The sequence below is a fragment of the Athene cunicularia genome (assembly GCF_003259725.1).
Source record: "Athene cunicularia isolate RWA chromosome 2 unlocalized genomic scaffold, athCun1 chr2_part1, whole genome shotgun sequence".
NCBI classification, from domain to species: domain Eukaryota; kingdom Metazoa; phylum Chordata; class Aves; order Strigiformes; family Strigidae; genus Athene; species Athene cunicularia.
In genome coordinates this window covers 63,730,561-63,754,010 of record NW_020799095.1, presented here as the reverse complement: position 1 = coordinate 63,754,010, position 23,450 = coordinate 63,730,561, and the positions used below count along the sequence as shown (strand labels likewise).

The following is a 23,450-nucleotide window of genomic DNA, read 5'->3' as shown; positions in this document are numbered from 1 at the left end:
CGAACTCCCATATGACACTTTAGCAATTTCCTCTTCTTCACTGGCTAACAGGCAGCACCAACATGTTTCTCCCCATGTTCCTGTGGTTTCTTGTCAGAACTTCTCGTATCCCAGATAAGGATGCTGAGAGCTCCAAAGCAGCTTTGGTTCAACACTTGAGAAATTAGCTAAAACTCCTACTACAGCCATGAAATTTAGCGTTCTTAGCTTATGTCAAGTGTTGTGTACAATCACAGATCTTAACTTGTGGTATTTTTTCATCCAGCCGTACTTCACAGCTATTCAGCATGTCTCCCTCATGGACAACCGCTGCTCATAATGACCTATGCAGCAGGACTCTCTAAGTGGCATGAAGTTCTAAAGTTTCCGCCTTTTTGTATATGTATTTGCAAGCAAGTTAGTATTATGAGCTCTGTGCCTTAATATGGTGTGATAAAACTTGTAGGCTTAATGTGGGTTTTTTTGGTTTGGTTATTTTTTTTTTTTTCCTGCCCAATCAACAGGTTGTTTCCATAGTTTCAATTAAATTATTGTGAATACTGCTTGCTTGGAAGGACATGGAAACGGAGTGTGCTGTGTTATAGAGGCTTGCAGGCATGTAGAGAAAACGTGTTTGTAAGGGAAGACAGGTTGAAAAAATCCTGGGGTAGATTTACATGTTTCCTTTCACATTTATCTCTCTGTGAGATAAATGCACCCAGTTGGCATGTGCTTATGATCCTGCCATTTCTTGACTGAGATATCTGTGAGTCATTCAGAAAAGAAAAAGCATGATTGAAAAGTGCTAATTGAAATAAAATATTTGCATACAATAGAGACATGGCATCTGCCTGAGCTGTACATCCTTTTAAAACTGAAATGCAGCCATACGCAATTTTACAGACTTCACCTTATTTGTGAAATTTGATGTTCCCACTGATCATGTCCAATGATTTGTTCGCTACGTTTTGGCAACTTGGTCTTGTCTTTCACATTGCCTTTCCAACATGCCTCATCCTGAGGCTGCAAAATTCTGCAAAATTCACTTTGAAAGCTGATGGAGCTTTTTATATGCCAGTAAAGTCTTACTCGGAGCTGCTCTGAGGGGGGGTTTACTGCCATGTCCAATGCCACAGTCCAGTATAGATGAAGAGGAGCACTGTCTTGTAGGTGTCAGTATGGTCTCTTGTCACTTCTAGCACAAGAGACAAAAACTTGAGTGCTGTCTTAGGTCACAATCAGGTTGTCTAAAGTAATATTTCATTTGTTCATGGGAGTGAGAGGGGAAACTCCAAAACTTGTTGGGTTTATGTGATTAGTTGACTACCACGCCCTTATTTCCTGAATGGCATACCTTAATGTTCAAGTGAAAAGCAGCTATTATTCCTCGTCCTTTTCTCCATGTCAGAACCCAAGAGATAGGTGAAAAACAGGGATGAGGTTAGTGTTGTGGATTACAGTACCCAAATCAGTTGCAATGTCCTGCTTTGATTTATGATCACCATGCCTTATGAGTGCCAAAGCTGCCTTTTAAAGTTTATGCCTATACATTATTTTCTAAGAATTGTGGTGGAGGGACTCTAGTAGTCAATAATCAATATAAGAATAAAGGCCAAGGGGATGCTTGCAGAAAATTTAGTAGACTGATTTATTTATTTCTGAGATTATCATCCTGCTTGTTCAGAAAAGATAAAAATAATAAAAAAGTTTAACCAGAGAGTCTCATCTCTCTGCCCCTTGGCCTTTTCCCCCTTACCCCTACATACCTGTTGAGACACAGCTTTTTATCTGATTCATCCTACAGGTTGCTTTCTAGCTAGCCACCCACATCCTTATGAGGCAGATGAGTTGATTAAGTAGAACAATTTATGTAGGGGATTGCCTGTGAGTTCGGAGTGCTCACTGTCACATAGAAAAGAGCAGTGTTCTCCCTGAATAGATGCAGCTAAAGATGATGTAAGGCTCATGGTTTCTTAAGTGTTATAAGCACACTGAAAACTGAGCGCTAGCAGTGGTGATAATAGTGTATTTCACTCCTGTATTTTCCTACAGGAAGAATTATCACAGTCCGCTTTGAGGTATGTAATTGTTGCTGTTCTCCATGTCGCCTGATATGGAATATTGAAGTTAGATGTTACTATGGTGAGTTTACTGAAAGCTGTTTCTACAGGTTTATTACATCATCGTCAACAAAGCCATCATCAGCTACTGTGGATGCTATTAATACCCCGATTTTAAAATTAATCATATGTAGTGCCTGTACATGCATTACAGGCAAGGGTATTAGTGCTAATCTACTAGGGTTCACCCCTTTAGCATTTCAAGGTGAGATGGGTTTTTTTGGTTTGTTGGTTGTAATTTTAATAAATTTAAAAGATTTAGTGGTTTTCTTTCAGGGCAAGTACAAACCTCAGACTATTGTATTTATTTGAAAAATGTTTTTAAACATCAGCTGTTCTCTAGAACAAGTAAAAGGAAAAGAATGCTGCTGGGTTTGTGGATAGGAAAAGGAAAAAAAAATAAGATTCTTCTTGGAATTGTTGTCCTTTCTTTGAGTAAGATTTTGAAGTGAAATTTCACAGAAGATGACCTTATGTATTGGAAGAAAAGACAGTTGTTTGCCCTGTTCAAAAAAGAATACTGAGAAAAAGCTGTGGTGACTCATTTCTTGACATGCTGTTGCATGTTTATTCATTATCCCAGTCATTCCTGATGGAGTACTGGAGCAGGAACTGGGAAGGTGGCGACTGTGGGAGCATGTCTTTGTCAGTACATACATATCTATTCAAATTTTCCCCATGCAATTAGCCATCCTAATTTAATTCTTAATGCACATGCAGTAAAAATGAACAAAAGCCTCCTGCATAGAAGTCTGATGTATGCTGAAAACATTCTAGCTAAAGAGGAGTTGGTGTCATTTTTGGTTGCTTTATGGCAAGCCAGAAAGTAGAACGTAGGTCCATGGAGGTGTAACGTTACAAAGAATTGTAAGTGATTAGTACCCATAGCGAATGAAGGGAGAATATGGACTTACTGAGGAGAGTGAGTGTACCAGTAATAGCTCTGAAGTGCCAGCGTTTGTTTAGAACATGTGTTTTTATAGTACTTTGCTCTAAGGATGGTATCTCTGTGAAGAACGTGACTTTAGTATTTTAAGAATAAACTGAGTGCACAAGTAGGGGCAAACGTTGTTTACTTGCTTGAATTGGGATACTTAACTTCTACTTTGCCACACTGATGCAGGTATTGCCCCCCCGGTACTTCAGGGCAGAGGATGTTCCCTAGGCAAGAAGTAATTATTTTTTCTGTGCATGTGTGTATGCACATGCTTATTTATTTCCTCAAAACTTCATGTTCTCATTTGTTTCCCTGAAGTCCTACCTGTTTTGAAAGCTCAGCCACAACCAAAGCACCACAATGTAACAAGCTGCAATGTGTGGTCAGAGCTGAGGTACCTGTCCACTCTTAGACTGTGATGAATAAAGTGATTTGATTTTACAGTAACTGACAGTAAGAGAGCTAAGTTGCTTTATCTTGCATTTCCTGTGCTTTAAGAATACCTCCAGATAGCGTTACCTCAGCTTCCCAGACAAATAACAACTTGTTTTATTGTAGTGACTTGGCTGTGTCTGTACCCTTAACTTCCAAATTGAATGGCTGAGTCAGGCATATTTATAGGCAGTCCATCTAATTTGGTTCATGGTCCCATTAATAAGTAATACATGCACATTCATCTGATTAATTTTTTTCTTGCAATATCCTTGTGAAGTAGGGAAGCTTCTTCAGCCCCCAGTTCGTTGTGATGAAGGAGATAAAATTCTTGTTGTTGCGAGGAGGAGAAAATGCTTTTAATTTTAGAAAATGAAAAAAAACCACAGAGATTTCCACAGAGTAAGAATTAAAAGATTTTGTTAACCATTATAGAAAGGTGGTGGTGGTGGTGTTTTATGAAGTATATGTTGTATCTCTATAGATGTTTCATTCAGAGTGTGTGCAGCCTGGTCAGAATGAATTATGGGACAACCATCAGTCAGTGTTGTCATCTTTTTATCACAAGCTATCAGTTACTAGGTGATATACCACAAAAAGCTAACCCAGAATAATGAGAAATATAACTTGGAGAGCTGGTCAATTGTCAGTAGATAATGTGTGGGAAGGGGACGAAAAAGTAACCAAACCAAATTATTTTTGTGAAGAAGTTTACAAGATAACAAGTTTTAAGTTTGTACTTACTTGAATTTGAAAAATTTGAGAAATGATTCTACAAAGGTTCTTCATTTGTTCAGTACATTTTTTTTCCAGATTAAAAGCCTGTAAGGAAAAAAGACTCTAGTCCATATTCAAATCTGTCAAAAATCCATATATGAAGTATTATCTTCAGTTTATTTCCTCATGGAGGGAGAAGCATTTTTGGTACTTCGAGGGTACCTGAGAAGCAGTTGTTTGAACTGCTTCTAAACTTTCTAAAACAATGCTATTTGTCATGAGTAGTTGCAGTCTGGGAAATAATCTTCTAAAGTGCTAAATAATAAAAGCTGGAAACATAATTTTTCTCAGTTTGAAAAAGCAAGACTTCTGGGAGGGCCCATAAACATAGAGAGATCTTAACTTATGCATCAGTAGGACTTACAGGAGAGTCAGGCAAGATAGTAATTTGCAAAGCATTGGGGTAATTCTAGCTTCTAGGCAACACAGGAGTTGTATCAACACTTGGGAGAGTCCATTGTGTTAAATCATGTTTTGCAGTCTTGTTGGCTAAGAAGGCAAAGAGAGGAAAGTCAACAAAGCTGTGCCACAGTAGATTATTGCTTTGATTGAGTATCTACCTTGCCATCCATTAAAGTCTATCAGAATCATAAAGCAGATAGGTGGTGAAGGTCTGTAATTTTTTTGTGGGGTTTGTTTCTTTTTCTTTTTGCTTGTGATGATGTTTTTATCACTTCTGTGCAGAGCATCTTTCTATGTATTCTGAAAGCATCAAGGAAGCAAAGATGATAGTTTTTTAAAAAGCATCAGAAGTAAAAAAAATAAACAAACCTATAAACTAGCTGTCATGTTAGAATTTTAAATAGCCTGTATGTTTTAAATTCATTTCTTTATATGTGAAAGTGAGTTTAAATGGTGCCATTTCTTTCAAAGTGACTGCATTCCCTGCATGCATTTTATTCATAGCTCTTTATTCCCCTGGTACGCATAAAGCAAAATGAATTGGCTATCTTTTTACATCTCCCTTTGAATGTTCTCTAGTGACTCTGTAAGTTGCCTCTTTCTGTCTTTCTACTAAATAGCATTTAAAGGTTCTGGCACAGCTGGACTTCAATATGCAAGAAAGCTTTTAGGGTATTACAGTGTCAGTAGCCACTGAAGCTGCAAAATCTGAAACATCGAAACCTATCCTGACTTTACTGCATGTGCCTTGCACTTAAAAACTTGGATAAACATGTATGTTGTTACAAGCATCCCTGAACAGAATCGTGCTGAAAAGGAATAAAGTGTAAGTGCTTATTTCTTAAAAACTTCTTTTCTAATCTCTGTAACTTGAAACTAAAGACTTTGAACAGTGGGTTGGAGATTGTTCTGCAAGATAAATCCCTTGCATCACATAGCCCTGACAACTCCCCAGTTCCATCAAATTAATAACAAATGGATGAGAAGATAAGCAAAACTAATGGAGAGGTTACATTTTTGTGACAAAGGTTTATGGCCATACTGAATCTCATGTTCTGTGATATCCCTCCTCCTTCTCCTCCTCCGCTTTGGTATTTTTTTACTGAGATCTGAGCATTCCTCTATCTGAAGCTCTTCTGTGGAAGAGATATGATGAATAGCAAGTCGGACTATGTGCCTCCAAAAAGTTTCTGTGAACAACTCTCCACTCCCCCAGTAGAAATTACTGCTTTTCTGCAAGACCAGGTCTCAGTTCTTGCACGCCGTACCTCCACTTTCTCTCAATTGGATGGTGCTACATGTCTGAGCGTTGAAATGCACTGCTGTAATCCCAACTCCCCACCTTCTTACAATTGTGTAGTAATTTAGTTTGGGACCAATCTCTGAATGTCATCTGGACCAGCTCTTTCCATAAAGCAGGGCCAGTTTACACCAGGTGGTTTAGGGCTATGTCTGATTGAGTTTTGAGTATCTCTGAGGGTAGAGATGCCACAGCCTCTCTGCACAACCTTTTTCAGTGTTAGACTACCCATGTTGTGAGCATTTTTTTTCCTAATATCAAATTGTAATTTTTCATGATTCAATTTATGTCCATTGCCTTTTGGCCTGTCTCTGGGCAACTCTTTTAATCCACTCTTTTAAACAATCTTAATCTACAGAATTAGCTAGTCAATAAGCAGAAAAATAAGCAATTTACAAATTAACTCTGGTGATCTGTTCCAAAACATACTTTTTAATCAATAGTCCATGGCCAAGACAAATATACAGGATGTAGGAGACTTTGTTTTATTAAAATGAAGAATGGATATTCCAATTTAAGGATTGTGGCATCAACATTTTGAAAATAATGGGCAACTGGTGGTTCTTCTATACCTCTTGACTGGTCAGGCATGTGCCAGTGGGCTGCTTTAGAGGCAAAGGTGAATGTGATGACCTTGTGAGCTGGATTTACAACTGCACCTGCAGTTTACCAGGGAGGAGTCACTTTTTAAAGAAACTCGAGAATTAATCCAACTATCAACCCATACTAGTCTGATAAATATAAAACTTTAAGTACTCAGAGAATATTTCTCCATGCTCATTCTCTGCTTTGGGTTGAATTTTTTTTTTCTCCTTTTCCCCAAAGAAAAAGCAAGTAGTCGTTTTTACTGGTAAGAGGGAAAAAGAAAACCTGTTGTAATAATGCCAAGCTATTTCTCTTTTAAAATTATTTGGGAGAGTTTGCATCAAGAACTTGAAATTAATCAGGAGGAGAGTTATAAGCCAAAGCCAAACCATGGGAAGTTGCCATATGAACATACACTGTGGAGTATATTAGGGGGCCTCTTGCCCCTACTCTGAGTATTTCAGCTGCACAAAGAAAGTTGGTGCCCCTTAGGGGAGACTCTGCTGCAGGATAGTTCAACTGCAGAAGAGTTGGAATCTAGCAGCACTCTTGTTGTATCTTGTGTGGCCAATAGCTGTGTAACTTACCTATTCATGAACTTTTTAGTGCTCATGGAGCTGAAAGGTAATAGCTGTTTTTGGATTCTGCAGTGCCTGATCCTTGGGGATGTACTGAAAGGTGATGGATGGTTTTCCTGCTGCTGTTATCCCGAGTAATTTTTTTAGACTTAGAAGTACAGTTGTGTTGTGAGGCTTCTGTTTCACACAACCGATTTTTTGCCCACACACATTTCCCAGATCTCAATATACTCGGAGAAATTAATTGTTGGGAACTGTGAATGAACTCAGCTCTGCTTCACCCCCCATTTGTGCTCCTTTTCAGGGTGCAAAGGCGCGCGTGTGTGTGTTAGGGGCAGTGAACAGATTTATATTCAAGCTTCTCTTCGTTGTGTGTAATGAAAACCGCTTTGAAGTTTTCAAAACTAAGAGTTTAAAAAAAAAAAAAGTTTCGAAACTTTTCTCAAAACTGTCTTGGTCCCTGAAGCAGAGTCTGTTGTGGTTTATGGCAGGTTATAGAACATGCAGATCATGAAGGATCATTTAAGATCCCTAAACAGCAAATAGCTTATTTTTGCACTTTAGTTTGGGTCTTTGCACTTAGAGGTGAAGGTGAAATACTGGCCCACTGATGTCAAAACTAAAACTTCTAACCACTTCAAGAACTCTCACTAGTCACTCAGCCTGCAGTCCATAGTATGACAGAGCTGCAGTGGGACTGCAACATAAGCACTGGCAGAGAAGTACATCTTTTATCAGTTACACTGCTTATTCCTTTGCATCATGTGTAACTTGAAAATCCAAGTTACCCAAGCTGTCTTGCTGCAGCAGTATTATGAATGGTTTGGGTTATCAAGAATTTTAGTAAAAAATGTTGACTTCTGCTTCCACTTATAAAACTTCTTTCTTGCTAATTCTCTGCTTATAATCATGTTGTCAAATTAATTTTAAACAGATCACTTTATTTTTTGTGTTTTGTTAATGAGAGAATAGGGAAAGAAATAGGAAAGAAGATAAATCTACAAAAGGCGTATTCCTTTTATACAGAATTTCAGTCTTTTTTTTTAGTCAATTTCTATTTAGCTAAGAACTTGAATAAGGCTTTAAGATATCAAGAGTGTTGCTTAATAATAAGCAGTTCATAGCTATTGATTTGATTATTCTTCTATACAACAAAAAAGACATATTTGGGGGATTTGGGTATCTTTCAACTACTCCTTTTATTGGATGAGTGGGCAATAAGTTAAGCGTTCATTGAGAGTTAAGGGTCTGGGGGGAAGATGAACTGTCATACTCTCCTAGAAGGTTACCTGACATTTTTGTAGATATATAGGTTCTTCCCCATCTCCTTGACACTGCACAGCTCCCCCAAATTTTTTAGATTTCCTAAAATCCCTAGGATTATTTTTTTTCCAGTGTGTTAGGACTTCATAGGAATGCTTGGCCTATAGTCTGTATTAGATTTAGCAACTGGAATGTTATGCTTTACATGCTTGTTCCTAGGGGTTGAACAGTTTGTTTACTGAGATGATATAAGTGATCCCAGTGGTTTTTATTGGCAGTGGAAGGCACACTGAATATTCAAAGCAAACAGAATTGATTTTAAAGAATACAAAAAAGTAAGCACTGTGAAACTTGTGAGACTTGAAACATTTCTGAGCAGTTTTTCTGCTTTGTGATTTGCTTCTCAGGTGTAAACCTTTCTCAGTGTTTAAAGAGATCTGATACATATCTTCTACTCTGATGAATCTAAAGAATCTACTGTAAGTTTTGTCAAGAGAGAAAAGATGCTTATTTTAATGTTATAGTTAGGTTGGCCACCTTTGCTTTTATAGTGAAAGAATAATAATTTATGTTTATATTATCCTATTTCCTCCTGAGGCTTCACATAAGCTTCCCTCTTATATACCAGCCTTCCAGAAATCCCATCTTCTGAAACTGAGAAGACTGTAAGAAAGAGATGAAATTTCAAATGGTTATTTATATTCCTTAGGTAGAGCATCGAAGCATATTCTGCTAGCACGTGCTAGTTTTGGTTGAAAGATAATAGTTAATATGTTTGAAGCCCATCTGTTGGATTGTTCCAAATGACAAAACACAGATGAAGTGTCTCACAAAGCTAACCCTGTTGTGTGTTAAATTGATAGTTATTTTCAGAATATCACCACTGTTGACAACACATTGGTCAGAAGCAAGCATTATTAAGTCTGTGGGCTTGCATATAGTATTTATACATATGATAGGAATGTATTCTTGTGGAGGGTAAGACCCATATGTTTTCATTTAGATAGTTTTCAGTAAGCTTTTAAATCTTGTTAAAGACCTTGCTAAGCTTGGTTTTGAATGATCAGTTGGGAAACATCATGTTTAAAACATTGTCCTATTAAATTAAAATCTTTTGTAGAGTTTGAATCTGGCAATTATAAAGAAAGAAAGAAATGGGTGGGGGGACAAGAATTCAAATTCAAAAGGTAGAAACCAGATCACAAAACTCATTGTAATTCTTGAAGCCATGTGAAAGAAGAGACATAATGTGGTTCAGTGTATTCATATTGTGTCCTGTGATTCCAGGAATGTTATAACTGAAGAAACTATGCTTTTCTTGAAAAAGTTTTATCATGCTATGGGTAAGCCTTACTGTGGAAATTTTTACTTGCCCAGGAATGTATTTGAAATGTACTATATTAGGGATTAATCCAGCAGTGAAGATACTGAGTATATAGAAGTCCCATGCATGTAAGGAGTCAGATTTCTTTTTAGTATTCTTTGAGGCAATTCTGCAAGATGTTCAGGATCTGAAGACCTGGCACTGAAGTACTTTTGACCAAAGATTTAAATGTCTCCTTATTTTCTGTCCTTTTCTAGTGATGCACTGTTATCACTACCTATTGAATGGAATAAATAGACAAATCTTAAGCATATACATTCAGGGTATCTCCAGAGATCAGTGATGACAACTGCAAAAGCACAGTGTCCCCACTGTACATGGGAAGAGAGTGCCAAGGTCACTCAGACTAACATGTTCCAAGTAGACAATTTCTGTTTTGTTGGTATGTCACAGTTTCCCTTTGTCACCAAGTTTGTCCAAAGAGGGCAAAGAAGTATTGGATCCATGCCTTCAACACTCTTTCAGAAAAGTAATAGTTTTAAAGTTTCTGACAGTCAAAGAACCTTCTTTTCCCTGCTCCAGTCATTACAGAAGCTCCTAGTGCTGTCTTCGAAAAAAGTTTTTGTTTTATGCAGTTGACAGTAACTAATAGTTTTGGATTTTTGAGGTTAGAATGGAGCATCTATCTTAGCTAGCTAAATTTAAAAAATAGTGTGCATATAGTTTCTCCAAAGCATGATCAAGAGCATCTTATTTACGCTTTCTGCTCTAACTCAATACTGTCTTTATTGGGGAACAGGGAGATGAGCTTCCTAATTCAGGCACTTAAGATAGCTGTCATAAATTAAGCTGTTTGAAAATTCTCATCTGTAGGTATTACAGATTATCTTTTTTCCACTGGATAAATGTTTAATCTTTCAGAAAGTGTGACTTGTTTTTAGCCTTCATACGCCTGCCCTTGCAATCATTTCCATGAAGTTTTTCCCCTCTCAGGTAGTCCCACTGAGCTCAGTGCACCAGTGAAGATAATTTCTGTGAGTAATGTCTATAGAATCTGAGTCTATATTTGGTTTCTAGAACTCAGACCTTGGTCTTCTTTTGTGTTGTGCTCTTGCACATCCCTCTTAATGAGGTCTCTGCATTGTTTGGTTTTTTGTTTTTTTTTTTTTTTTAACTCCAGTCTTCCTGCTGGTCTTGCAAAAAATAATGTGCATAAGGAGAGGAAAATAATGTGGTAATGGATAACTCAGCACCTCTTCCTTCCATGCCCTGCTTCATTTGTAACTACTTAATCAATCCAGTATTTTATACAACCCTTTTACGTTGTTAACTTTGAATTAGAATCAAATTAAAATCCAGTGTGCATTTATCTGTGTTTGCCATGTTACTGCCCCTACACTGCAGAGAGTGTCTTAACAGTCCAGCATTTTCGGTGTTGGAGATTTTAGTGGATAAAACCATGTTTTATTTTCATGAATGCCATTCTAGTCTAACCTGTACTCCAAAATGAATTTAGTTTAGTGGTCCGAGTCCTGTCCCTGGTGAACAATAGCCTGCATTACAAAACCACTGAACAGACACAAAGCTGGCAGTTTCTGCTCAGGGACACCCAGACCCAGCCAGAGTGGAGGCAGAATTACCTCACGCCCCAGGGAGTGATTTTTCTAGGTGAAGATTGAGGTCATTCGTAAGGCAATAGGGAAAAGCATCTCTTGTGAAACTGGCCTCTGCATCAGCCAGGGAGAGCAGTTCCCAGTGCTGCTGCTGCAGGCTTATCGCTTGCTCTGGTTAAGAGGTTTTATAATCTGGGATCTCTGATTGAACACCACCTCAGTTATATGTACTGCTTACTTTGTAGTAAAATATGTAAGCAAAGATTTGCATTTTGGAGTGAAGTTTTTATCAGGTTGTTTGTTGGAAACAATACCTTAATACAGGTAAATTCCTGGTTCTGCTACAATTAGTAAGTGTTTTGCCTTTAGTTAGAGAGCTGGGATGTTACCGTGAATATGTGAAGGTGCTAGCCATATGGGAAATTTACTAATTTATGTTCATTAGTGCATTATTGACTGTATCAACTATTCATTAACATGTTTTCCCAAGAGTTACTCTGACAGCAAAGCTATAGAGACCTTAAGTGGCTGTCATCTTTGTGCCAAATGGATTAAACCAAAAAATGCTCAGCACTTCTCAGTAGATCAGCGCTCAGTTTCAGCTGGGTCATGCCAGGTTAACAAGCCAAAGTATCAGGTTTCTTTTTTTTCTTTTGGTTAAGAAAAAAATAAAGTTTGTTTTTGTTCATACCACTAGATATTTCAGATCAAAACTGTGTGAGAACATTTTGATTTTGGAGCAAACTAACACAATTTAGATTATTTCATACCTGTATTAAATTAACTATAAGTGTAAATTCAAATTAATCTAATTACTTGTATTTCATCTGCTGTGTAAATAAACCTTAAACCTCCAGTGATTACTGAATAAGGAAAGTGGTTTAACAGAAGAAATGAATACAAGGCTATCTGTCTGAATCTGCAAAGAGCCTGAAAAAATACCTGTTAAGTGACAGTTTTCCCACTGATTTCCCTGTGATGGCTCATCTTATCCTGCTATGGTCATTTACCCTCTACTCCATTAACAGTTACCCTGTCACTGAAGACTAATGAAGAGGGGATCATAGATTTGTATTATCTGACTTGGATAGCATCTCACTAACCTCTAGTCTAGATCATATAAAGAGACTGTAACATTGCCATCACTCTAGAGATCATTCCTGAAAGTCAATCATCAGTCAGAGGGGACATAGGTAAAGTAATTTTGCCTTGGGTCAGGGCAATGGAGGAGATTGCTCTAAAGGTCCATTCCCCTTTACTTTTTTATAACATTGTCAGTGTAAACAGGGAACATTTTTTTTTTTCAAAAACTGGTATAAGCAAAATCCCTTGACTGGTGAGAGGATGTAGAAGGAAGGAGGAATGTGCATCTGGGATGTGCACCAGAAAATTCTTCAGAGTCCAGGAGCTCCACCAGCATGTCCAAGCAACCTGCCTGTACCCACCAAAATAGCAGAGGGAGCTTTCTTTTGAGAGTTTGTTCTCCTGCCTGCAGACTGGGGGAGTCATAACACACCTCTTACCTTCAGCTTTTCCAGTTTTTAGTTTTCTTCTGTAACTGCAAATAATAGAATTAATATATTTTTTAAACACTCCAAAAGCTTAAACTCAAGCATTGTCTTGTGGCCTATGCCACAATCAAGCCACAATCATAAAAATGACTGAGAAGTACTGGAGCAGGAAGAGAAAGAGAAGTCTTGGTCCAGCAGCGTGCACAAGTTTATTATCAAACTTTGAAGCATGTGTCAGCTGGAGAATGTCAGGTTTCTTTTGGATACCTCCACCCTTTTCTCTCCTACTACATCATCCCCCTAACATCTGTGCAAAAGCCACAGCTCTGGTACACCTTAGGTGGGGTTGGGAGTCTCATTTGATAGCAGATATTTCTAGTTTTCTCTCCATTTTGATGTACGGTTAAACTGCAAAACTTTAGACCTTGCTTAAAGTTTTGGGGTTTTTTTTAATACAAGTTTATGCTGTCATGTTCTCTGACCAAGCTAACATTTTTAAAAAATTTATTTTGGACAATTTTAACCAAATTCCAGTGTGTCAAAGTTAGTAAACCCCAGTGAATACTGTGAAAATTCTCAGTTGTGGAGATGAGAGAGAGCCTGATGATGCTCCCACTGTGGAGAGGCTTACTCCTTGCTTCACATGGGAAAATAATTCTGAGAGAAAATCAGGGAACACTAGTCTTTTGGTTCTGCTATTTATGGGACTGCTTGTTTATTCTTAGAAATCCTTTGAGGGTACTTTTGTAAGCTGAGCATCTACTCTGTACAAAAAGTGTCTAGATGGTCTATGACAAGTGATGTACTACTTTGTTTGGTTGTACGTGACCATGGCATGTTCTGGTTCCTGTAGTAAAATTGGTGGGTTTTTATTTCTTTCTCTCCCCAAGATTTCTTTCGACCTAGCAGAATATACTGCTGATGTGGATGGAGTTGGCACTTTACGGCTCCTAGATGCTATTAAGACCTGTGGCCTTATCAACTCTGTGAAGTTCTACCAAGCCTCCACCAGTGAACTTTTTGGAAAAGTGCAAGAAATCCCGCAAAAGGAGACCACCCCTTTTTACCCAAGGTCGCCTTATGGTGAGGATCACTGATGGGGTGTGTGTGTGTGTGTGTAGTGTCTGATTGTCTGTTCTCCCCACTCATGTCTCAGAGCTGAAGTAATTTGGGTGTGAGATTAGAATGACGATAGAGCTAAAGTGACTAGACATGTCGAGAGGCATACCTTTATGAATTACTATATAAAAAGTATTTGCTGCCATTGCCCGGGGGTTGGAAATTAGCATCTCACTTCACAAGACTGTGTTCATTCAGCTCAGAGGTAGAGAGCTCTTGTAGAGAGGGGGGGAAGGGTGGCTCTTCCTTCACAAAGGGTTGTGAGATACTACTGAAGTGATAAAGTTTCATATTTTTTGTTGCTTAAATGAAAAAATTCCCAAGAGCTCACTTCTTCCTTCATGAACTCGCATGAAATTTGAAACACTTATTAAAGCAATGTGCACGGAGGACTTTGGTGATAAAGTTTCAAATCAATTTGAGTGTTAAGGCACCAGATTTTCGCTTTTATTCCTCCAAAGTAATTTTTTTTTTATTAGCAAAGGTCACCACAGTGGCGTATTTCACACGCTCTGGCTGTGTTAATTATATTGTAAAAGAAAAAGCGCTACGCTTCAATATGCATAAGAAAACAAGTGAGAAAGTGCCCTAACCTTCCTGGCTAGTTCAGAGGCTGCACAGAAAAGGAGGATTTTCCCCCTCAGCTGCTGTTTACTGGGCTGGATATTTTTTCCATATGAAATGTGACACATAGGGAATGAATCAAAATCCAATGCAGTCTGCTGTTGAACTGTGGACTTCACCCTGTGTGTGTGAGAGAGATGTTTGTGTGTCTGCCTGAGCTGTGTACAAGCAGAGCAGATATACATAATGCTTTAAATTATTTTTGTAGGAGCAGCAAAACTGTATGCCTACTGGATTGTGGTGAACTTCCGAGAGGCCTACAATCTCTTTGCTGTGAATGGCATCCTCTTCAATCATGAAAGCCCCAGGAGAGGTTAGAAAAATCCGTGTGAAACTGTTCCCAACTTTGCATACATCTGACTGGAAAAATGAAACAATGCATCCACAGGTTTCATTTAAACTTGCCAGAATTCTGTAGCGAGGGTGTCATGACTTGTAGCCTGATCATGGCATTTACTGCAGCTCTCCTGGCAGTCTCAGTGCCTGCAGAACAGCAGCTTTCCCTTTCAAGCATCATATTCCATTTTGTAGCCCTCTGACACTGAAGGGAGGCTTGTGTTTCTCATTTTGTGTATTAGTGCTCTTGACAGGCTAAAATAACATCATAACATCCCTTAATTTTCTTTCCCTTTTGATGATAAATTAAGGCTAAAATATTAAAATGCCACATTAAAAGGCAGGTTTTCTAACATACAGGTGGGCAACTGCGTAACAGATGCAGTTTCAGGTGTGACTTGTACTCAAGATTTTTGCTTGCGCATAAATGTCGGAGGCAGAAATAACAGACCCTCTAAATTCATAAGACTAAAGAGAGTAGCCTGGTGTATCTTGAAAAATTTGTGGATTATGTCCTATAACTTCTGACAAAATGACTTTTAATACATGGCTTTAAAATGCCTTTCTGTTTAATCCTTAATAGCAATGCAACTTAAATTCCAGTTAATCATCCCTTTTCCTCTTGCAGTGCTTTGTGAACAATTAATACTGATATTTAGTTTGAATGTTGATTAAAAGTCTCTTACAAAATGACAGTTCTCCTCTGCCCTTAAAGTACTGTGACTGTAGAAAACACTCTAAAATTGAACTTTAAATTAACACAGAAAACTGGATTCTCAGTGCAGAAGTCTTTTATTGTGGTCTGTGTCTAAATGGAAAATAAATTCAAGTTTTACAGGAAAGCAATTATATAAATTATAGCCTGGCACAAAATATAATAATTTTAATCATACTTATGCATATGAAATAGACCATAATTGCAACTCTGCTTAAAAAAAGAAAAAGAGAAAAAAGGAGTCAGTGTCAATAGGATTTAAATATTGATTTCAGTCTTTGGGAGTCATAGCTGTACACATAACCTCATAGTAACCTTGGTAGGCAGCATTTACAATGTGTGCATCAAATACTTGGTGTAGAAGTTGTTGCATCACTTCACTGGAGCAAATGACAGTACAAGTTCAAAACTAAAAGCAAAACAGATTCACTAGATCATTTCATTTAGAAGCCCTCATACTTGGCTTTCTTTTAAAGAGTTAACTATGGTATATTCTTGGTGCACTGTAAACCGATGTCAAAATTGCTCTGTGTTATCTTTATGCAATTAAAACACTCCGACCAATATAAAGAATGAGGGTATATGCAGTGACAGATATTAGCTTGCATGATTTCTAGTACCACTAAGAGGCTACAAGATAAGATGGAAACTATAGAAACACATTTACCACTTGTGTTGCTTCTCTATAGGCTTGTGCCATTTTGAAGGAGGAAATCTTCAGTGCCTGTTGCTCTTACATTTGTTCTAGCTTTGTCACTGCTGCAATGGAGCTTCCAGTTCAAAGTCTCTTTTCAACAGATTTAATGTCCCTGTGGAGAACTGAAGTCTGTGGTTTGAAGTCTCAGACTGTGCTTTTGGTTGTGTGTATGTGCTGGGTGCAGTTTTAAGCCCCTTATGCCACAAACAGGAATCTTGTCTTAGAAATGGTCTAGGTTGGCTTCGTTCATCTTAGAGGGAGTACATGCCTTGAAAGCAACTGTAACCACAGCCCAGTACCATTTGCTTAGTGTTTTTATGGGAGAAAGTCTAAAAATTTATACAGAGAAGAAAATGGAAGAGAAGTCATTTTGAGGTTGGGAGGAAAAGAAGATTTCAGTGGGATTTCTAATTCCTATGCAGAGATGGTAATATACACAGAAATTTTAAAATGCCTTATGGTTTGGCCTATTATTATTATTATTATTATTATTATTATTATTATTATTATTATTATTATTATTATACTGTTTTCAGAGATTGGGGTTACCTAAACAAACCAATACATATTTTATTCTAATATTACATATCATTATTCCAGTTGGCTTAGTTTTACACTGAAGTGATCAAATACAACATCCCATTGATGGTGATACTAAGTGCACCTTGTCTGCACAAAACATAATGCCTGGGAATCAGTGGAGAGCAGAAGGCTGTGACACTGCCACTTGCTGAGGTGCAGAGTTGATTAGTCCTGGTGGACAGTGCATATTTTTTCCCCATATCTGAAGTGTTAATCATGTTTCTGAAAATTTCTGTAAGCTTCCTACAGTGAATGTATTTCTAGGAAAAGACTGTGAAGAGGCAAATCCTAGTATTTCTTCCAGGCAGGGATCCATGAGGTGTGTTACTCTATAAGGCAATGTTAATAATGGTACCTGGCAGCCTGTGTTGTGGACTGTGATCAAATATGGAAGTATTTGTATTGGAAGTACCAGTACTTATGGTGGAGGACGATGAATTGCAGTTTTCTGCCAAGCATGTGATGACAGGTGGTCACTGAGGCTGAATTGAACAGACAAGACTTTGCTTTATGATCTCTCTTCATATAGTGTTGAGATATACCATGGGGGCAGCAATACATGAGCCTAGTGAAAATGAGAACTGTCTGATCTCAAGAGCTGCTTCCCTGAGAAAGGAATTTAGGAATATACACCTCTTATTTGAGAATGCCAGTTCTTCTCCTTAACCTTCCTGGTTTTACCTCGGAAAGGAGCACCAGCAGTTAAACTTGTGTAGCCTGTATAATCATTGGAAAGTCTAAACAGAGTTCATAAGGGTAAAGAGTGCTTAAGTCTAATATGAGAGGTTTCCTATTTCTTGAAATTACCAAGGCTTCAGAGAAGTGTTGGCTTTGAGAAGCTTGTTTGATTTTCTACTTTTATTTTGGTCTATAAGAGAAAGACTCTAACAGGAGTAGTTCTTAAGATGTGACACTATACTGCATATCCCAACACTTAAGTTTGCTGTGTGGGCTTGCTTTGAAGTTTGATGTTTCATGTTCTGTCAGCCACAGTGACTTTACAAAAAACACCAGTGATAAATTCCAGGTTAGTTGAACCCACTGTCTGAACCTTACATTTTCATTTGGGAACTGTACAGCATCATTAAATTGCTCAAATACTTGGATCCATACTCAAGAGATACATGTGGGTGTAACAACAGATAATATTATCTACAATCTCATATGGAGTAAAATGAGTGGCTATGTTAGACTAATCTTAATAAAATATACACCTATTTTGAGCCTTACCTAGTACCTTCTAATGTTTTATTTACATTATATGTACTGCCTTTCATGTCTTAAGTCACTTTTATAGTTTTATAAGACAAAATAGTTGCTTTTAGGCCAGTACGTATTTTTCAGCTCACATAAATCAACACAGCTGCACCAAAGTGAATAAGGTCATGTTGATTTATGCCAGCTGAGGGACTGGCATAGTGCTTCCAGTAATGGTCTCATAATGTAAGATAAGCATAATTTCCCTTCTTTGGGGAAAAGACCTGTATTAGCAGTATACCTTGCTAAAGCTGATTTCTTCAGTTACTTTCATCAATTTTACCCAGGTATAGCTCGAGTGTTTCCTGATTTATGGCAATGCCAAAGGAGAATGGGATCTTCCATTTCTGAAGCTTTTTATTGTCTGACTATGACACTAGCTGGAAAGCAAAATGCTCTCTACAGTGGTACACTTTGGCCTCTGTTTCCAAAAATGAACAAACAAAAGAAAACCTAAAAAACTTTCCCAGAATGCTGGTTTGTTTTGTTTTGTTTTGTGTTTTTTTCTTGCAAGACAACATTATGAGATACCAAATGGGGGAAGTGGTGGTTGAACATGGCTCCCAGTATTACCAGTGTGGAAATGTCTGCCCTAGGGCAATATCAGAAAGGTATTTCTATTCGGTGAGATGATGGTTTTGACAGTGGAAGAGTGAGGCAATTAGCAAGTTTAGTTTTCAGGAAAGCTGGGTCTCAATCCAAGCCTTTTTTACACAATTGGAAAGATTTCTCTTCTTTTGTTGGGCTCTGGATCTCACTAATACCTTCTTTTTCTGAGTGAGAAAGCAAAGTACTTGTTGACAGCATCATTTGTTTCTTCCCAGACAAGTCCTTACTTTTTTTTTCCTTAGTTCTGTGTAAGAAGTTTTCTCAGGTTTACAAGATGTGCCTTTGGATGTCTGAGATAACTTTCTGATTTGGTTAACCACTTCATTGCTTGCCTCATCTGATCTTTATCTGCCAAGATGTACAAACATGTACAGCATGTTTCCTGACACAATGCAACAGAAGTTTTGTTTGTTTTTTGTTGGGCTTTTTTTCCCTAAGTAATAAATACTTTGCCTCCACACATGACATCATTGCGTAGATCATTCAGTCGGGAATTTTTGTTTGTCTGATACCAACCCTGGTAAAGCAGTTGTCATCAGACCATTGCTGTATAGCCAGAGGGAAAGGATACAACTGCTCATTTCTGATCTCTTTCAGCCAGGGAGGAAATGGCTAGGTGTTAGATTGCAGGCTAAATGTTGTCAAAGTATATGTAGTAAGATTAAAATGAAATGAAATCGTGATTTGAAGAGAATGGGGAGTGCTCTTTGCTTTTATTGTGCATCTGGACTGGGGGGGGTTGCCAGGAGGAAGGGTTTAAGAAGTTCCCCTACTCACTGTAAATATGTTTGGGTATTCTTTGAATTTGTGTTTTTTGTTGCTACCTATTTTTTTAACAAGCTTTCAGTCTCTCTTTTGCCTCTGTTTCATGGAGAAGACAGAAGCAGATGGTGACATCTGCTACTGACTTTTACAAGAAATCCCTACAATCCCTACTGTAACAGCTGCTCTTCTGCGTATCCTATAAAGAGATGTAGTCAACATCTGCCAGATCTCCCTTTCTCATTTCTTTGGTTGAGGAGACTAATTTCTAGTTTTCTTAAACACTTTCTGTGCAGGAGGAACTTGGTCAACCTAGTACCATTGGAAATACTGGGGACCTTTGCTGGTGCTGTTTTTGCAAGTTTAGACCTATGAAAAATGTGTGTAAAATTTTCAGTGCAGAGATATGTCTCTTTCATTTATTACAAAATTGCCCAACCCACAAGTATATATGACTAGCAAAAGTCAGCATTGTGTTGTTGCTTGTGTCTTGCTGACTCCTTGCTAGACGGCTAGTATCGTCAGGGATCACCTGCCTTGCATACTGAAAACTTGATGGCAAGGTACCATGGCCAATATAAAAGGAGTTACTCAGACAGTTGTGTGCTATAGAGCAGCCAAGACTGTTTCATGCTTTTTAGTTTGCATGTTTCAACAGAGAAAGCATGCAGTGTCCTGAAGACATGCATTCTTACTGACTTTTTCTCCCTGCTGTGAGACTGATCCTGCTAAGTGATCCATGCAGGTGTTTTCTTATCTACACATGCATTCAAATGTCAGTGGAGATAAATGTGGGCATTGGAGTCTACTTGTACAGATGGATTTGCAGTAATGTTGACTGTAATAATAGAGAATTACCAGGTAATACCTCTCTGCTATTTTACCTAAGTACACGTGTTTTCCCCTTGAAAAAGATCTGACATTACAAAAGAAGTTAATTCAGTTAATTCTGCTGATGTGGACCCTGACACTGACTAATTAGTAGCACATTACAATATATGGAGATTTTTGTCTTATTTTTATGTTGCTAGTAAGTTGTAGTACTATCCAATACTGATATATCAAGGCAGTGTAATCACACCAAAATATGAGTGGGTTTTCCTCTGTGAGCTTGTGTTTTAAAAGCAGTAACAGACTTCTGAAGTAAGAACTGAAGGCTGAGAACATCTCTGTGTGCCCTCAGCTTTGGGCTTCAAGGTAGTCCAGGTCAGTGCCATGGAACTTGTCACGTATGGGAATGAAACAATCATGTACATGAACTGAATCAGGATATAAAAAGAAGTTTTTCTCAAGTGAGTCACTGATGAAGGAAGATGTGGTGTTGAACAGCCTAATTACTGAAATCTTTGAATCAGTCTTCACAATGATAGTTTGTGGGAATCCTTACCATCTCTTAATTTTTTTTCTTTTCAGTCTTGAAGTAGCCCTGATTCTACGCTGCTTATCTGATGCACTTTTCTGGGGTCTATCACCAGTTTATCTAAGTAGTTATGGATATAGCTCATACACAGACTAAGTAATTTCTTGCCTGTGGGTTTAGATTTTTGGAACAGCTGCATTCACAACCCAGATCTCTCCTTGAGCAAATTATTATCTTATCAGATGCATCTTTTTGTCATTAAATCATGTGCTCCCTTGTGGCTTACACTGTGTTGAGAAGAAAGTCGCTTACAGTTTTTGCTATTTTCCATGATTGATTTCAACTTCAATTTTTAATCTCAAAATACCAACCAATAAAATGCAGAGCATCCACACAATTTACAAAATATCAAAACTACCAAATTTAGAAAACCTTACCATGTAACTCTTAACATTTCTGAAGTTATATTAGCAGATATCAGTGTTAGGTTCTTAAACTTAAGAATTTGCAGACTTTTTTTCTCTAATGAAATATCAGCCCAAAACTTTGAAGTGAAATGTTATGGAAGATATGGAAGTCGACAATGGGAAATGGAGTGGTCAGAGCACGTATCTCACATGTAGTGATTTATGGCTTTATTATTGCACAAATTTGTAGTAAAGTTTATAGAAATAATGTGGTTTAGGTGCCTGTTTTCCTATTTTTTTCCCTTTGTTATGTTTATTTATCCCCAGGCAAAACACAATGGAAAGTGTGATCATTCTGCTTTTTTGCATACATAGAATTGAGAGCATGAAGTAAAATAGAGACAAAAATTGGGAGTTTTATATCTTGCATTTTGCAAGCTATCTTAAAGTGAATGTGGAGTTTGCAGGTCAGAAGAACAGAACCGCCACAGCAGTTTCAGCCAGAAGTCTGTTTTACCCGTTAAGTATCCCATTATCCTTGCTGGAGCATTAGGGGAGAGTATAGGGGACAGTATCTCACACCCCAGTAGCTGATAGGTAAGAGACCATGCATGAAAGATACACCCCAGTCCACTGCTGCCCCAGACCAGGGCTCTGTTGAAATTCAGTCCAAGCTGCTGCACATGAGATCCTTTCTGAAGAAAACCACTTGAACAGGGGAATAACACCTCCTTTGAATGCACGGTTAAGTTGTAGCTCAGGAGCACCCAGAGTATAGGACAAGAGAACACACTGCGGGATACAGTTTCCTCAGATGTGGAGACTCAGCCACAGTCAGCCACTTCTGAATTTATTGGGTTTGTCACTTGAGCTGTTTTTTCTTTCAGTTGCATCTACACATTTGTTTTGTTCTGTTGTGGTTCACTAAGATTTTCTTCTGCGTTTTCCCCTCAAATTTAAATAGTGTTGCTGTCTTTCTAAAATATTCAGAGGCAAGAAAGGAAAAAAATCACACAAAGAGCAAAGGTCACATCATTATTGCAAGTGGTATGTGGCATGAATGAATCTGTCTTACATTGTTGATACTCTATAAGTAATCGATATTCCATATTTTATTCATTGTTATTGTACTATTTCTTAAACTCCTGAAGCCTTATGTCGTACTATGATTTTTCACATAAATTATCTCAAATATTTACATTTATCATGCACTATACTAGTGTAATTTTGCTTTGTCTACTTCCTAATATGTAATCCACATCAGTTTTCCCCTGGGAGTATGAAGTAACGACCATTAGAAATTGTTTATGGCTCATCTTCAGAGTGCTGATTATCACTGCAGAGCTGTTAATAAGTACATGAGACTACGTAGGCCCTATTCTGCACCATTCAAATTTGGGGCATTATCTACCAGGTGCAGGTTCAGATACACAGATTGTACGTATACAGTAACTGCCACACTTACCATCTTAGTATCTGAAACATTTCCTCAGCGGCGTGCATCCCGTTTTCCTTAAAATAGTTCTTCCAAATGTTGTCAATTTCGTTCTCAGTAGAACTCTAGTTACGTTGCCTTGCATAATTAAAAAAAAATACTTTAAAAGTAGATCCATTAAAAGGGCATGTTGTTCTGAGAAAGTTATTTGAAATTAACCCACTCAGTCATTTAAGATACGGGAAACTGAACAAGAGATAGACTAATTCACAATGAAACAGTTCCACCATTAGTGGTTCAGAAAACACTGCAGAAGGAAATGTCAGCTGATTATTCCACAATAAAGTCTTCAGGACTCATTAAAAAACAAATAAATGAGAAATGCAGTGTAAGCAGATGTCACCTCTGATAAGATTCGTCATATAGTGGGATTTTATAGCAGTGTCATAGGAAGGTAAGCTATTTTATCCGAGGTCAGAGAGAAGGTTAATGCATTTGGTCAGAGCTTGGTTTGAATTTAGAAAGAATTTTTTTTTCTGCCTTGATTGCACTAAGTCTGTACTGAAAGTTCCCAGAAAGTTGTGTTCAAAAATATGAAGCAAAAACACACTGACAAACATTTCATGTATAGGTAGTTTGATTTCAGACCATTACATACTTTATGTACTTTTTTGGGGTGCATGAAAACTTTATAAACGTAACCTGTGTCACTTTGAAACAGCTGAA

The 23,450-nt window shown here is 37.8% G+C and overlaps 1 protein-coding gene across 1 annotated transcript in view; it reads left to right on the top strand.

Moving 5' to 3' along the window:
* Positions 1-23,450, top strand: part of GMDS (GDP-mannose 4,6-dehydratase) — a gene marked incomplete at its 5' end in the record, with an annotated part of 359,819 nt that overhangs the window by 85,189 nt on the left and 251,180 nt on the right. Inside the window, 2 exons of the mRNA XM_026841380.1 lie at positions 13,712-13,904; positions 14,773-14,877. Of these exons, the coding sequence (XP_026697181.1) occupies positions 13,712-13,904; positions 14,773-14,877 (298 nt within the window). The remainder of the gene's footprint in view (positions 1-13,711; positions 13,905-14,772; positions 14,878-23,450) is intronic.